Source organism: Crocodylus siamensis, chromosome 7, assembly GCF_052110815.1.
Source record: "Crocodylus siamensis isolate JL-2025a chromosome 7, ASM5211081v1, whole genome shotgun sequence".
Lineage (NCBI taxonomy): Eukaryota > Metazoa > Chordata > Crocodylia > Crocodylidae > Crocodylus > Crocodylus siamensis.
The window spans coordinates 82204801-82222286 of NC_143401.1; the positions used below are offsets into that span (position 1 = coordinate 82204801).

The 17486-nt window shown below is 41.6% G+C and overlaps 1 protein-coding gene across 6 annotated transcripts in view; it reads right to left on the reverse strand.

The window, feature by feature from the left end:
- Positions 1-17486, reverse strand: part of PLEKHA1 (pleckstrin homology domain containing A1) — a 65981-nt gene that overhangs the window by 21349 nt on the left and 27146 nt on the right. For 5 of the 6 annotated variants that reach the window (XM_090057167.1, XM_090057169.1, XM_090057168.1 and 2 more), the window contains exons 3-7: positions 14235-14291; positions 10583-10628; positions 7214-7311; positions 2251-2382; positions 51-194 (exon numbers count right to left, since the gene is read on the reverse strand). In XM_090057167.1, the coding sequence (XP_089913293.1) occupies positions 51-194; positions 2251-2382; positions 7214-7311; positions 10583-10628; positions 14235-14291 (477 nt within the window). Of the gene's footprint in view, positions 1-50; positions 195-2250; positions 2383-7213; positions 7312-8845; positions 8884-10582; positions 10629-14234; positions 14292-17486 lie in introns of those variants that run through there. The other variant, XM_090057171.1, reaches the window with a different exon arrangement.

Genomic DNA, 17486 nt, shown 5'->3' on the forward strand with positions numbered 1-17486 from the left:
TTCAGGATGTGTTCTGGACAAAGGAAATGAATAGTTCTACAATTAATTACCACTGCTCCTTGTTTAACACAGTAGCCAGCTTTGATAACAGCATTATCTGAGGGATGCTTAGCAGTAAAGTAAGGAAGGTGGCTTTGTGATCGTTTCAAATAGTTCCTGTCACCTCCTTCACCACAGTCATTTAGTTCTTCTTTCTGAAAGGAAGCGGAAAAAAGTTCAGGATATTCACATGTTTCTCTAAAGACTAAAGATTATTATTTAGTAATACAAGAACACAAAATAAAAGTATATGCACATTCCTAAATGTCATCTCCTACCCACAAATCCTATCTTTGGCTTGGTTAGAAGGATCAAATACTTGACACTGAAAATAACACTGGTATGACAACTATACACAAAACTTCCTGGCAAGTCATAAGCACTGCTCAAAAGCACACAGTCGAAACAGACTGTGAACCCATTAAGGCAGAACTACTAAAACAAAAAATAGACAAGTAAAACTGCAACACACTGAAGGCTTTAGAAACAAAATCACTGCTGCTTTTTTTAAAAAGTGCACATATGCTATGACCTTTAGAGATGGTACACTATCCAGCCAAGGTTAAAATATTACAAACTATTATCTGCTCCTTCTAAGTGCTTAGGGTTGGGGGTAGGGAGAAATCACACTGGGGAAGTAGTTGGAAGTAGGTAAACACAGAAGACAGTGCTTCAAGATCAGGAGAATTACTGTAAACATATGCCAAGATAACCTAACCAGTTCAGGTTTCCTTCAATCTATGCGGGTTCTTCATAAGCGAATTCACTCTTACGCGATGAGCATATTTAGACCCATAATTCATTATATGCAAGGTAAATTCACTCTTAGGAGATCAGTATAGATGCTACCCCTGCCCAAGCAGGTAAGTCTGTGGGGGAAGGAGAAAGAGCCATGGCTCCACTTACCCCAGCCCCAGCTGCAGCGACCCCAGGAGTGGCCAGCACCAGCAGCCTACACCTGCTGGGCTGCACTGTGCTTCCCTGTCCCCCCCTCGTGCCTGGGCTCTGCTTGTCCGTACTCACCTCTGCTCCTAGGCTGCACCACGCCTTGGTGCAGGCAGCTGGTGTCTACTGCTCCCAGGACAGCTCCGCACAGGCTGAAGTGAGTAGAGACAAGCAGAGACCCTGGCATGGCACTCACCCCAACCCCAGAAGCAGCCGGGCTGCACTATATCCCGAAACCCCTAGGATTCTGCTGGTCCCCAGTCACCCAGGCCCATGCTGGAGAGGCCCTGGGAGTGGCTGACTTCAGCTGCCTGTAGCAGCTGAGCTGCACCGTGCCCTGGTACAGGCAGCTGGTGTCAGCTGCTCCCAGGGCTGCTCTAGCATGGGCTGGGGTGAGTGTGGACAAGCGGAGCCCCGGGTGGCACAGGGTGCGGCACTCACCCCGGCCTTGGAAGCACCTGGCACCAGCTACCTGTAGCGCCTCACGCCACCCAGGGCTCTGCTTGTCTGCACTCACCCCAGCCTGTACTGGACCGGCCACAGGGATAGCTGACACCAGCTTCCTGCACCAGGACACAATGCAGCCCAGCTGCTACAGGCAGCTAGTCAGCCACTTCCGGGGCCACTGCATGTGGGGCTGGGGTGAGTGCCGCTCTGTTCCCTCTGCTTTGCTGCCTTGTGCAGCCCTGGGAACGGCACTCCTCCCCCTCACCCCCTCCCTAGTCCCAGCCTCACTCCCTCAGCACCATGGGGACCTATCCCTCTTTGCTACATTGTAAAGTGGGTTTGCTTTATGCAAATTCAATTTAATATGCCGTTCTCTGGAAAGGCATGTACTGCATAAAAATCGAGGGAAACCTGTACTGAGTTATTTTTAATACCAGTTCTAGCACACCTTATCTAAAATCTCAGACAGGTAAGGAAGATAGTGGGTGGGGTTTTTGGTTTTTTTGGGTTTTTTTTTTTTAACTACAAAATATAATCTCTTTTAACTTAAATAATCAACTACCTCGGAAAAGCTTAAGCAGGCAGATATCAACATTTAGCTTTTATAACATAGCTGCAATGTATTGTAACAACTGAATGTCCTTTTACTTGGTACACAATATTAAATAACAGTAATATTAAAAACCCAGCGTATGAAATTAAGTATGATGAGACCTCTGAATAAGGATGGGGATGGACAAGTTGGCATTCTGACAGCCAAAACATGCCACAAATCACTTCCAATTACTTTTTAAGTAGTATTTATTAAACAGTCAGTACCTGTGTAGGGGTAATGATAGGAACACCACCAACAATTTCTGTTCTATAAGACACTTGCTTCTTTCCAGCTGGACTTTCAATTTGGCGATTTGGGTTATCAGACTGACACAGTGAATCAGACTGCTTTGGTACCTGAAAAGTTAGATGTGATGAATAGACTGGAAAGTTCTATGCAAGTCTCTCAATTCTTAACATAAAAACTTGAAGTTTCTAAGAATCCTCAATTATTACTCAAATATTCACCATTTGTATCCCCCTAGGACCTCAGAAACTGGCTTCTAATGTAAAGACTTAATAATAATTTAACAAACCACTGGTTATATATTAGCTTTTTTCAAAAACTGAAAATATCTGGTTAAAGTACTAGACTCTGACTTGAGAACTGGTTTCCATTCACATCTACCACAAGCTTCCTGCCTCACTTTAGCACACCAGTTTCTCTGTGAACCTTTTTCCTTTGTAAAATAGAGTTTTCTTTTTCTTTCTTTCTTTTTTCGATTTCACATATTTTAGTCACAAAGCTCTTTGGTGGCAAGGACTCTACAGGTCTCTAGAGTAAATGGGGCCACAAACTCAAGGATAAGATGTAGACACCTGACAAAATAGTTGACACCTGACACCTGCTGCTTGGTAAAAATGTTTTCACTTGCAACAAGAAATGAAATTTGGAGTGTGTACTATAGGATAATCACAATTAAAACCACCTGTATCCAAATAAACACAAAAAGCTGTCCAAAATTTCTTTACAGAATGACAGCACACAGGGTTGCAATCTTTTTTTGGACTAGCTGCATGGTTGGGATTAAAGTTAGACAAGCTTTTGAATGCAAAACATTCTTTATCAGGTCTAAGGGAAGAGACCTTAGACCTAATGAAGAAAGCCTTGCATTCAAAAACTTGCCTAACTTTAATCCCAACCATGCAGCTGGTCTGATAAAAGCTATCACCCACAAAAATCCTCACTTCTTGCATCATTCCTGGACTGTCATGTCTACGTAAGCACTGCAAAGCTACCAAAACCAGGTTTTAAATCAGTGTAAATTCTACTCTGCTAAAAAGTGCAATGGTAAATGTTCATTAAATTGGGGTATTTTAGGTAATATAAAGTCATCTCACATTCTGTTACTTAATATAATACCAGAACTACTATTCTGCTGCAGTTTCAGGGGCTTGAGGAACTGTAAGCAACTTATGCTAGTTACTGCATATTGTATCACATTGAGCAAAGAAATTAATGGACAGCGGTCAACCCTGTAGGAAAAACCGGCATGATTTTTCCTTTTCCCCCTTCTTTAGTAAAATGTCATGTGTGAGCTACATAGAAAGAACACAGGATTCTACTAAATAACCGTACTTACCATTTCACATGCTCTAAGTCTGCTGAGGCAGATCACTTTACCATAACACCAAAGAAAAAAAAAAATGGGAGTTCTAATACTTTTCAAATTAATCTATAAAAGTGCCAAGTGGAATAACTAAGGCATAACCTTTAAGTGTGTAAAACAAACTCAATATTGTAGATATAGGTAGCAACATTCCTGTGAGAATATGGTAAATCTTGTTCCTATAACACAACTAGTAAGCATTTTAGCCCTGTTTCTACACAATTGTCTCTCTGAAGAGACTTGTGAAACTGTGTTTAATATAGATGCAGTACAGAAAACATGTTTTTTGTCAGTCACCTCTAACCTCCATTAAGGGTACTCAAGTACTACTTCTCATATAGGACAGGTATTTAAAAGCAGTCAATGTTGTAAATGAAGCTACGTCTGGAAATGGGCATGTCTATATTAACTTAATGCGAGTTTAATTAATTTTAAAAAATCTTTATATAAAAGGGACTGGGTGTCCAAGTACTTCCCCTACTAGACACTGATGCTCAGAATCAAGATATTCAGAACCTACACTCAAACTGGAGAAAAGTCCTGAAACTTCCAGGCCTGTTTCAAGAAATAATTTTAAAAAGCTTTATCTAAGCAGAGATTAAAACCAATGGTGTTCCTTAACTATTGCACTACAAATCCCACTCACTCTTGAACCAATGGTGTTCCCTAACCAAAAGTCATGCTTACTGTTTCTCTCTCATGTCCATTTAATATTTAACAGTTCCAAGGAGCGTGCTAGTATTTACTAGGAAAATATCTGAATCATCCCAAAAGGCCTTCCCAACTCTATTGCAACTCAACGTATCTAGGATAAAACTTCATGATTTACTTCAATTAAAGGAAAATACAAATAGGACACCATTATTTATAAGGCCTGCTTGTCCTTAAGTATCAAATCTGAAAATTGAATAAAGGAAGTCCTTCCAAAAGTAGGAAGCCAATAACTCCAGATCCTAATGGTAAAATGTTTAGGAATTGTACTAACTATCTTCCTAAATAAACCAGAATACGGAACAAGGGTCCGGACACTTATTTTTTTGGAAAGGCAGAAAGTCTAAAAATATCAAAGGACTGATCTAAAAATGTGGCTATTGTGGGAGCAGCTTCCTTCATGTTTTTTTTGTGCAGAAAGTATCTTCCTTAATCTAAGGACAGGCTCAATTTTTACAACTTCTGCTTATAACCACAATGGGAAAGGCAACTCCTTCTTCCAAGTGGCTTTGATATTTGGGTACCAAAAATAGTTTATCAAAATAGAATTTAAATTACTAAGAGCTATATGGCAAAATATTGGCCCAGCTGTTTGAATGCAGAAAGTACAGTAGAGCTAGTCACCGGATCACAGTACTAATGAGAGTTTATACTTGCTTCTTCTGATACCTGTACTACTAAATCATACTATACGACACAAAAACAAGAAAGCAATGCAGTTTGCCATTGAAGATTTATTACTTGAAATCAGGACTCTTATAAGGCTTAACAATGCTATACAATGAGAATTAAATATGAAGTAATTATGCCACATAATGCAAAGATTATAATCTAATCTTTGTATTAATGACTGGCTGTGAAGATTAATCAAAGCTCTTATAGTGCTAGATAAACTGGATTCTATGCCATTAACAACATTCAAACTCATGTATTTTGGAGCTTAGTATCATTAAAAGAAGACAGCATATTTAGTTTTCTTTAATTTGATAACTATATTGAGCCTGTGTAATCTTAGTCTTTTTCCTTTGGCTCTTCTAGTGCTGCTATTTTGTTTGTATTTGGGAAATTAACACATGAAAATGTCATGGAGCAAGTCAAACATTTCCCTTGAGACTTTAATAGAAAATATTTTTAAATATATGGCATTACATATGTACCATACCTGCTCATATAAGCCAGGCCCTTTGTTTCAGACATATGTTCTGCTGTTGTGAAATGTTAATGGATCTTTTCAGCTACAGACAGTGAGCTGCCAGCTCTTATCAAACTCCTCTCTGCAGCTCCCAACAAAAAGGGGCACTTTATGTAAAATAGCAGGTAATAAATACATCCTCAGTGCTCCTAGTCTAGGTTTCATGAACAAAACAGTTTAAAGCAGTCTGCAGAACTAATGAACTCAGACTCAAAATGTTGCAGATGGTTCACACTGCCTCCAATGGAAAGCGTGCAACTAAAATTTTGTCATTTTGCAAAAAATAAAAAGTGATTTAAGTCACATGAAAAGAACTAAAGGACAGAAAGAGCAAATGTATATAAAAGCACTATGCCATGTTTTTCTTTAAAGAGGTCAAAATCTGCTCACTGCTTCCCTCTACACCCTCTCAAATCAGAATAATGTCTTTGCTTGTGCCATCACAGCACTTTCTACAGCACAGGTGCTCAGCCCACAGAGTCATATGATGTAGCTCAGAGGACTTCCCAGAGGCCTGGAAATTTGGTAGCAAGGGAGTTGTGGCATTTTACGCTGTCACTTTTCCCCTGCAACAAGATTCCCGAGCCCCACAGCCTGATCTGGTGTGCAAGGCTGGAGCTGGGGCGTCCAATCTGGTGTGCATGCTGTCAGAGCCAGTGTCACAGGCCCAATCCTTCTCACATGTGGCTAGGACCTGATCTGGCACACGAGTCTGGGACCAAGCTCCAGCTCCGGGGTGCACCAGATTTGGCCTATGGGCTAAATCCAGCCTGTGAACAGATCCTGCGCCATTTCTAATCATCTGGGTGGAAAGGCTGGGAACTAATGTTCTGCACAATCCAACCTTGCCAGTTTATTCTTTATTTATTCTATCGCTCTTTTGATTCGTTGAAATTTCTCTCCATATAAACTTATTTACAAACAGAGTCTAACCAATGAGGTAGCCCAACTACACCTGGAAATCTCACATCTCAAGGTAAAATATAGAGACATAAATTACAAAACTGTAGCAGGAGTACAAACATATGTAGTCTTCACATTCCTAATCAACCCATGATGTTTCTTCCCTAAACTGCCAGAAATAAAAAAAATAAAATTCATGAAGCAAATCAGACATAACACGTGGGGGTTTTCTGTTGTGCAGTCACAGCTTGTTCTGATACAATATAAAAATGTAATTTATCTTACTACAGAACAACTTATTTGTTGAAGTAACTTTTCATTGCACGTTTTTTAGGAAATGGCACAGAATGCCTTAAAAATATATCTGAAGATAAACGCCTTTACAATATATCACTATTTAGTCCCTCGAAATAGTAATCAAGTAATGAACAAATTCAGAACTGTTAAAGTTACATGTAAAAATTGTTTATATGAACAAGTCATGCAAGACACCAAATTCTTTCAAATTATCAAAATAAAACAATAATACATATACGGTTACAAGATACAATTTCTGCACCTGGAAGATTAACCTGGCTTGATCAGCTTTTTCTGTTTGTGCGGGTCCTATCAATTAGGCAAGAAACAACTTTAAAAAATAGAAAACTTGACTGTAAAAACAAAAACAGGGCACAAAAGCAAATGTAAATATTGAGGCCGAGTAGCTTTCAGTTTGAGACTACGTCTACATTTTTTTTCCCCCTCAAAATGTGGAAAACACAGAACTACTTACTGTGATTTTGGTAGCTTTGTTCAAAATATTTACCCATTCTACCAGGTCTTGTTGATCATTGGCTTGTAGAAAATATTTTCTCATCCCTGCATTCATTACTGTTAAGATATTAAAAAGCAATTATAGTTTACTGAATTAACAACTGAAATCAGGACAGTTACATTCTCACCTTCACCAGAGGACTTCTCCACTCTATTCATCTTTATTACAAAACAAATCCCATAAGGAATGCAGGTTAATCTTATTTCAACTATAACTTCTCCCAATTAATATAATTAAACTAGATTTTTTTTTGAAAGTTACTTAATAAGAATTGCTGCAAATGTTTTATTATTTCTTCATCTTAGGCAGTCTCTTCTAAGATTCCTTAGTCTCAATTTTACTTGATAGCAAGCTTTGATGTTTCCTGTAATTTGGCTGTATCCCCTTCTCTTCTAACCAAACCCTGCTACCATTAATTATGCTATCAACCTTGACCAAGTTGTTTAGCATTGGTAAAACATTTTTTTTTTTAAAAAAAAAAAAGCCTTCCTGAGTGTATGGTCAGACAAAGTCAGTTACCCACCAGGGATTTACTGTGGATCAGGCCATGCTGGAGTAACAAGCGCATGCTCTTGCCCCAACACTAAATGAAAACTGCTCCACAGCAGTTTCTCTCTCATCTATCACTAAAGGCACACCAATATATGGGTGCCATATTGGATCGGTACCTACAAGAGGAAAATTAAGATTATCGGCTTTTTTTGGCCAGTGAAGCCAATAATGTCACTGATAAATATAATATGCTTTCTGGCCAGGGCCCCTGGACACCGCATGCATGCGCACAACCACACGCATGCATATGGATAGGAATGCAGCCAGGCAGCATGGAAAGCAGAGTCCTGCAGATAATTTTGTAGAGGAGAAGGGAGTTGGGGGGGCAGATCAAGGCCCCAATGGTGAGGGATGGGGTGGGGCAGGGGCTGGGAGCACTGCTCAGCCAGGGCACTGGATAGGATCCAGTGGGACAGGGAGCAGGACAGAGCCACTGATGGCTCGTCCAGAGGGCATTTGGGGGAGGGAGACAGCTCCCCGTCATTGCGTACAGACCCTGGGGGAAACATGGGGGGGATATGTGGCCCCCAGATTTGTGCATGGGGCAGATGCTGGCTACCTGCTGTGGGCTTGGGACTCTCCACTCTGCTGCCTTTGTCAGCCACATACCCCCTGCCCACACTGTAGCAGTGGGGGTGGTGAGTTGTGCCTCCTGCTGCTGGGCAGGCAGGAGACGTGGCTGACACAGAGCCCCTATGGCAAAAGCAGCAAGGCAGAGAGCCCCGAGTCCACAGAGGGCAGGTTGCACCCATCCTTGCTGCGCTCCGGTTAAAAGCATCCCAGGACTTAAAAATGGTGGCAACAACACTTGAACTAAAGCTCATTCAATGAACTTTACTCCAAGCACTCTCACTGCCGTTTTGAAGTGCCGAGACACTGATCCCCTGGATGAGCCACCCACAGCTCTCTCTCACCCCCTGCCCCTGCCCTAGGACCCATTCACTGCCCTGGCTCAGCAGTGACCCCAGCCCCACTCCCTCCCTCACCATGGGGGCCTTGACCTCCCTTCCCCATGCCACTTCCCCTCCACAGACTTACCTGCAGGGAGCTGCTCTCCACACTGCCCAGCCGCATTCCTGTAAATTGGTTATCAGATTGGCATCGGCAGAACTGGCTGATTAATAATCAGCTATTGGTGTCAGCCAAGAAATCTTTATTGGCGCACCCCTATCTACTACCAAATAAGAGTGCACACAAGAGCGATGCACCTTGTACCTCATGGTAACTATTTCATCTGCCTATACCATAAATAAAGACCATAGTAGAAGAGCTCACACATGTACATGGTACACAGCATGTACCATCAGTTTCTAACAAATCTGCAAATTCAGCTAAATACCTTGTCACAAAGACATGAAAAAGGAAGGAAAGGAAGGGACCATACATAACAATTCCAGCTACCCACTGGGGCCACAGTATGCAGACAGAAATTACAGTAGCCCTGAACAGCACTTAGGAGTAAGGCTGCTCTAATTTGCACAGATGATTCAAAAGGGCTCTCCAGCAGCTTCAAGGATTCCAGGAGCCATCTTTTCCCTCCCACCTCTTCAGGTGCTGCACTGGGCACAGCTCATTCGGACATTTAAACTAAAGACCAACGCTATTATAATCCTTAGAAAAGAAAAGCAATATTTGTCAGATTTCAATTTTTGATTTCTTGTAGTAATTTTATGGGATTCTGACATAGCAGTTCTAGCAATAAAGAGCCAATGAGAACAAACATAAGAGGTGTTTTCAGTAAGAGGATGTTTAATATATTACGTTGCTTTTGTCCAGAATTTATCATAATCTAAAATCATATGATAACAGGAGTTGCCTCTATCATCATAGACAGGACAGGTCCAAGTGAATTCCATCAGCTGCAAACTGTACCCAGCATATAGCATGCTGAGAAAAAAACCGCAACAGATAGCTAGCTACCTGTTTTGCTTTTTGCTGGAATAGAAATCTACAGCTCTTCTCATTAGGAGTATGAAACAGAAAAAATAACATATACTTACATTTAGTATATTCTGAAAAATAAATCTTAAGTGTAGCAATACCCAACAGTTAAGTGTTTATTGACCGGTTACATCAGAGTTTAAATGTGGAGATACGAATAGGTTGTTTACAGACAGCAAAATCATTAATCCCAGTCTTTGCCAAGGATTTTTAGAATCCAAATTGTTCATCATGATTCTAGATTATGATAAAATGTCAGGAAAATGGGAAAAGAAAAAGGAAAATAAACATGTTCTCCGGGGGGGGGGGGGGGGGGGAAGAAATCAGAGCATTATTTTCTTATGTTAAAGAAGTAAAACTTCCAGTAAACAAAGTCAGATTAACAACACTTTTTCCTGACCACAGTACACAAATTAAAAATCAAAAAAACCAAAAACAAACTAATTTCACCTGCATTATTAATAATCATATGCTCACCATAAAATACCCACATACTCTCGCCTAAAATAAAGAATGCAATAGTTAAATTACTTCTGTTCATAGCTGACATGTAACAGGGCATCTTGAAAACAAGCATCGCTAATTTGATTACTTACCGATTCAAAAAAAGCCCACCAGAAACAGCTGTTGCCTGGTCACTTTATCTCTCTAGATTGCAATGTTAAAAAGCTATTCAAAACCATTCCTTGTATAAGGAAGGAAGCAGACTATAAATAAACTCTTCAAAAAAACCTCACACTACCGGTGTTATCTAATAATAGAACTGCAGAAAGTATACTGGCTTCAAATTGTAAAAAGAGCAATTTGACAGGTGTGCAATACACACAAACTTACCAAAACAGAATTCTGCCTTTGGCCTTAGCTTAGTTGCATCGCTGACCTAATGAGAAAATTAAAATTTATAATGAATAGTATATGTGAAATTACATAATATAAGGTATATAACAGATACTGTTATATACACATTCAGTTTAAAATGTATATTTCGTCATTAAAAATTAACATAAAACGTTGCTTCCATTCCTAAAGTTTAAGGATCTGTCACTTTTGTAAGTGACAGTTGCTCCTGGTAAGTAGCTGAGGACCAGTAAATCATTATTCAAATAAAGTTGAGGAAACTGTTTTCATCTCTGTTTTTCACAGCCCTCCAAATGCAATAACAGAGCAGTTAACGACTTTTGCCATGGCTCTGGAGTATGGACCTCACGTTGGACTTGTGCCAATGGGCACCCCAAGTCAACCCAGCTACAAAATGCATACCTGGTCATTCAAGCTGGAGAGTCAAAGGCAGCTATATCATATACTTGCCACATGACTCTTATGTGCCACTGACTAGGTAAAAGGCATGCCTTACACACACTAGCCTGATGGACTATCTGGATTCAGCGGGCCTTTGACCTTTTGGTTTTAGGGTTTTATGCTAGCATTCATCCATAGAACTTAAGCAAATTAAATGTATGTTCAACTGAAATAATGAAGTTATCAGTCCATAACAGGGCCCCTAGGTGAGTGAAGGGTGCAGGCTATAGAGAGATGACTGTAAAGCTGTAAGATCACTAACCGGTTCCCCATTAGGGAAGGGGAGCCAAGTGACTGGAAGGAATGAAGCCAGGAAGGATATAAACAAGAGTTCCTAGGTTGAAGAGTAACCTTGCCCATGCTAAGCTCAGGGAAGGAGTTCTGCAGGGTTAGAGACATGAGCAAGAAGATAAAATTGTTTAGATTTTGGTTTTCTGAGTGTATTTGCTACACAACATGGGAGTGGCTACTGGACAGAAGGGAGACCACTGTAGCCATGTGGGGTAAGTACTAAGAATCTGTTTAACTGGCTGAGAGTAAGAGACTACAGGCCAGTCAGAGAGAGACCCAGGTGCAAGGGTGACGATTGAAAGTCCTAACTGAAAATGGTTATTTGTGGGGACCAAATACTGAGCCCTTACTGAGGACTACCTGATTTATGGAGAAATGTGCAGAGGTCCTCTGAGGAGAGATGCCCTGTTCAGTTCAGATTAAAAGATCAAGCCAGAGCATGGTGGCTTGATAAGTAGCTCTGAATGAGGCACCTCAAGGCTCACTCTGGTATTGAGGACTGCCTACCTAATTCATAGTAGTTTCCCATTGAGGTGTGCCAGGTGAGGACAGGGCAGTACCCTGGTGGGAGCTGGAGTGAAAGACTGGCTCAGTGTGGCCATCAGGGGGTACCACAGCCACCTTCAGAGGAAGGGTCACTTACAGTAAGCTTGAAAGAGTCTTAAACATTTCCCTTTTTGGTCAGAAAATACTGTTGGATTGTGTTACGTTTTTAAAGAATTTTATTAAACCGTCCACCTTTTTCACTACAGTATTTACTTAACCAGAAATCAGATTTGTAGGCGTTTACAGATTTAAGGTTTCAACTTTCTAAAGAGAGAGCTGCATGATTTAGGGCAAGTTAAACGGGTTGGAGAATTGATCAAAGATAGCTGGTGAAAGTGATCCACTAACAATGCCACACAGAATTTACCAAAATAAAATGACTTGAGAATGGGAGGCAGGTGGCAGTTCACAAAGGCTAGGGACAGAAGTCACACACAAACTGGTTTAAGTGATGGGAAACTGGTTTAAACCTGTCACAGAAGAGAAATTCAGTGCGCATAAACTGCTTTCAAAATGACCAAAACCTATTTAAGATAAACCTGGTTGGATGTAGTATCCAATTTAACTGATTTAGGTCTCACCAGTTTACAGAAATTCTGTCCCAGATCCCTTCCTGGTTCAAGTTAACTCACAGTCCTCCAGCAAACCAGAATGCTTTGCAGCCCTGGGATACACTGCCTACTCCAGTGGAGCAGGAACTGACTGCCTTGCCCCTCTGTTTCTTAGTCTGTGTCCATCAGCCCATAGGGATGGGGGGGCAGGGCAAGGGAAGAGACCCCCCCCAGGAGCCCTAGCCAGGGTCTACACAGCACAAGGGGGGAGGGAAGGCCCCTGGGGTGTGGGCTTTTCAGATCCCCTCCCAGTGGCTGATTGCTTCAGTGGCTGCCACAGAAGGGAAGGAGGAGTCATCCCAGGCAGGTGCCTGCCCATGCAGCCCAGCATGGGATCACTGAGGAGCCCCTGCCTTGGAGGGCTTCCCCCCACTCCAGCCCAGAGTCCCCCAGCCTAGGGCAGCCCCAGGGAGCTGAGGGGAGTTTTTCCCCTCCCAAACTCCACAGTTGCTTACATCAGCCCCTAAGAGTCTCAGGCAGTTTGAGTGAGTGAAGGGTAAGTCCGCTCCTCCCAGATGGTTTTGCCTTAGTTGCTTTGAGTCTGAGGCAAAACTAATCCAGGGAAGCAGACGAATTTCCCTCCTCTCCCTGGGCTATCCCCAAAACTGCAGCAGCTAAAGCAAATGGGTGGGGTTGGGAAGAATTCTAGGGCTGCCTGGGACTGGTGGCCCTGGCCCGGGTGGGGGGGACCAGCCCCAAGGTGCAGGCTCCCCAGTGCCCCCATGCTGGGCTGCAAGGGCAGGCACCTGGTCAGGAAGACTCCTCCCTGGCTCCTGCAGCAGTGGCTGAAGCAGTCAGCAGCTGGGCAGGGAAAAGCAGGGAGAATTCCCCTTGGCTCCTCAGGGCTGCCTGAGCTAGGGCTCCCGCCTGAGAGGGGAGGCTCCCCCAAGGTGGGCCAGCACTTGGACAGAGGGCTCCTTAACCCCTTGGTGAGAGACAACAGGGGTCTGGAGACACTGGGCTGGGCTGGCAATGGCCAGCAGGCTGGGAGATGTGCCTTGCCTTTTCCACCTGAAAACTGAATGTCAGTTCAGTTGATGAATCAGTTCAACCTACACAGCTTAGAGGAAGCTGCCTAGTTTGAACTCATTCAGCCTCAGGCTTTTTGACTGTCTGTAGTTAGCCAAAGAAAATAAGTATAGTATTTATGGTATATAAGAATGATGTATGATGATACAATTATTCCCTCCATCTTCTCTTTTAATATCCAGTAATAAACTTCAACCTTAATAAAAAAAGCAGAAGGGAGGGAATCTTATTAGAGTTCTTTGCTTTCAAATAGTTCCTAAAAAGCTTCTTGCTCAATCTTCTCAAAACCATATGCCTGTCATATGCCTAAACCTACCACATCCAATGACTTCCTTGTAAATGCTTTCAGTTTTCCCCAATGATAAGTAGGCTATAAATTAAAGTCTGCACCTCTGCAATATTAATTCCATAACAACCACATGCAGAGTTGGAATCTCATTTTCTGAAGCTAACGCAGCATAAAAATTAAAGGAAAACCTAAATAGATTTCTAATTTTCACACTGCTTTGGGTGGCTCTAAAATGTTCAGTGTTTCTGAGAAAAAAATATATTATAGCATTTTTCTAAAAATGTTATTAGATATAGAAAGTTAAAAGTTAAAGCAATTTGATAAGTCATCATTGCTGCAAAGAATTAAGAAACTATCAAGAGTTTTAAATTTAAAATATTTCCCCACACTATTTGTATCATTTCTATTCCTACTGACATACCTTTGAAATGTAGGTAAGTTTAAGGGCTCCAACAGGCGGAGATCCAGCAGGAAGGTTCTAAAAACAAGGCATATTACATAGGTCACCCTCCAATTTGTATATTGTACAAGCATCAAAAGCAGAGCAGCTAATACATTTTAATTTTTTTATATTATATCAATTTTTTACAAAACAAAAGAGTTCTACATGCTTTCATCTACAATAAAGCAGTCAACATAATGGACAGTATAACAGGATTGAAGCTACTTGGTCTCATTTACTTAGCGTGCATCTGGTAGTCAACTAAAACTGACTAAACCTTGGTAACAATGTTGGTATTAATTGTTTTGCAGGTTCACATATTTCATTGTATGAAAAAAAATTATTGCAGTTTTGTATTCAGGAAATCCTCCTAAAAGAACATGATTTCCTTTGCAGATGTTGAGTCAAGGTGATGGCTTCTTATATATTTTGACAGAAGAGATATTCATCCATTAAAGTTCCTCTGGTACTTCCAAGACGGCCTCTTATGCCACCATAATTTTTCTCATTTTTAAAAAAATATACTATTTAAGTACAGTAAAAGCCCTGATATCCGGCACGAGTGGGAAACTGGGGGTGCCAGCAATGTAAAAATGCCAGTTCCCTGAGGGCACAGGGTTTCTGCCCGGACACTAAACAGGGATGGGGGGGATGGTGGCAGCTGCACACAGAGCAGCAACAGCACAGCATTGTGGGTGATGGTGGCCATGTGCAAACTTTCCCCTCTCTGCTCCCCTGCATCTGGCCAGCCAAAAATTCACGTTACTAGTGTGCCAGTTAGTAAAATCCCAGATAACAGAGATTTTACTGTATATTGACAGAAAGTCACTTGTAACAATCTTAAATATAGCCAGGGAGGCAAAGTGGAACACTTTCCAAGTTATAAAAGTTCCTCACCAGCAGTGTTAAGCCTACAAGCCTGTTACAATCCAAACTGCAGTTACCCAGATCTAGAAAGAGCAACAAGTGCAGCAGACTGATCTACTAACTGGCCCACAATATTTACATGTATTTGTGCTACTTTTCATATCAAGTTAAATTTAAGAGCACCTGTAATGTAAGAGAATTAAACAGTTGTGCACTGTTTATTGCGGTGGTTAGTAAAATTTGCCACCTTTCTATTGAATTAAGGTGTTTCAGGTAAAAATGTCTTTTTTGGTTTTGTCACAGCTTTGCATCATTTCCTTAATCCATAACAGAACATAGAAATAGTACATGAACCAGAAAAGCGTGGAATAAAAGAGAGAGCTCCCACAACAAGAGGTCATGACCCAGGGACAAAGTGGAATGAAGTCACAAGTATTACATTTTTAGCTATATTATGCTCTCTGTCCTCATTTGTATTTATACCCTCCTCCCTCAACAACTTATGTTCTTTTCTAAATTATAAAGTCACCACTCTTCCACATCCCTCAAGGTCAATTTCAATCACAGCAATCTATTTGTCCGATTCTGACATAAGCTATATACAGGCTGCTGAACCAGGATAGGTTCACCTGCACTGCCTCTACCTTCCTCCTGGGATATAGGCTGGGATGACTCCATGTTGTGCAGGGCAAGGGATCCTGCAGAGTGTTGGGGCTTCCTTGTGGCTCCATCTGTTCCCTGTGCCCCAGGCACACGTGCAGCTATGCTAGCTCTGCTCCTTGCCCTCCACTCACCATGCAGGCTGCAGCATCTGCCACTTCTCAGCAGCTACCGATTGCCCATTGACAGCCTCCCCCCTTCCCAACAAGCTGTCAGTAATTAAGTTCCCCTTAGAGTGGGCCAACCCAAGAAGCAGCCTTCTCTTGCCCCCTGGTTGGACAGCTTGCCTGGGTAGCTCTCCAGTTGGGGAGATGGCATGCCTGTATGCCCCAAGTCCTGATCTGTTTTTCCAGTGCTGAGAATTTCATAGAAATTAGCAGAACTGGAAATGAATGCCTGTCTATAACCAGAGATAAGGAATGCCCACAAAAGAAACACCACCCCCTCCAGCAACTGCTGGGACTCCTATTACACGCTGTTTCTGGACCTTCTCCCTTTCATCACTAGATAAATAAAAAGAGTTTCTTTTCTATTTCATTGTGCGAGCTGAGAGGCAAGAACAGCCTCTTCCCCTTTCTCATTGCAGAGCCTCCTCTTGCCTGTTCAGAAGTTGGTGGCACATGTTATCTTACCCTCTTCCCTGCAACTACAAGTTGTTTCTGCTGTGCTAGACTCTTCTCTAACTCCCAAATCCTTTCCCCTGGTAGAGATCCTGTCTTTTCTGTCTGTTGAACCAGCAACATAAAAATCGACCTTGTTCTTGTGATAAGACTAATCAGTTTTTTACACATTTCCAGCTCAAAAAACCCAAACAAACACTGTAGCAAAGACAGTTAAAGATGTCCTTAGGCAAAACAAGCTGATGACACACCTGTTCATACTCTGGTCACATTTGGAAGGTTGTCTCTGTAACCGTAAAAGACTAGAAGGTGTACTTTTGTTTTCACATTAAAAAAAAAAAAATCAATAGCTTACATGCTACACGATTAGATGATATCCTAATGTGCACTACTATCATTTAAATTTTGGAATAACAAACATTAGGTGAAGCTAAAGACATACTTGGGAACATCAATTTCCTAGCATATCCAAAAGGCAAGCTTCTTCTGTAACCACAAGGATCCCCTTTTACAGGAGTTATATGCCAAATGCAGAGGCAAGCAGAGTTTACATGCCATATGCCAAAGTCTGCTTTATTTCAAGTAGCAAATGCAGTCTCTGCAAAGCAGCTCCATAAGCACACTGCAACCAAAGAGGCAGAAGAAAAACCAGAATAATTTGGTTTTACTGAAAACACCTTCACTTCAGTGTGAGCACTTCTATTAAAATATGAATGCCTGAGGTAAAACTGCAAAATACACAAACAGGATGCACTCTTAAGAACCCAAACTTTATAAAGAATTCCACTTCTGACCATATTTCTTTAGGTTTCTCATTCATGTGGCTGGGATGGAGATATATATTACGCACACACACACTAAAGAAGCTACTCTGCTCCCCTTAACATAAACATCTGAAATAGCTCCCCTTATTTCCAGAAATTATTTTTCATTTACTCCCCTATAGACTTAAAGCTGGGGTAGATGGGCATCTCGACTGGCCTTTGCGGCATTTCTTTTCCATCCCTGTTTCTTTGAGATCGTGAATTCCACAATATTTCAAATGTGGTTTTACTAATGCTTAGCAGGGTAGCCGAAGAACTTT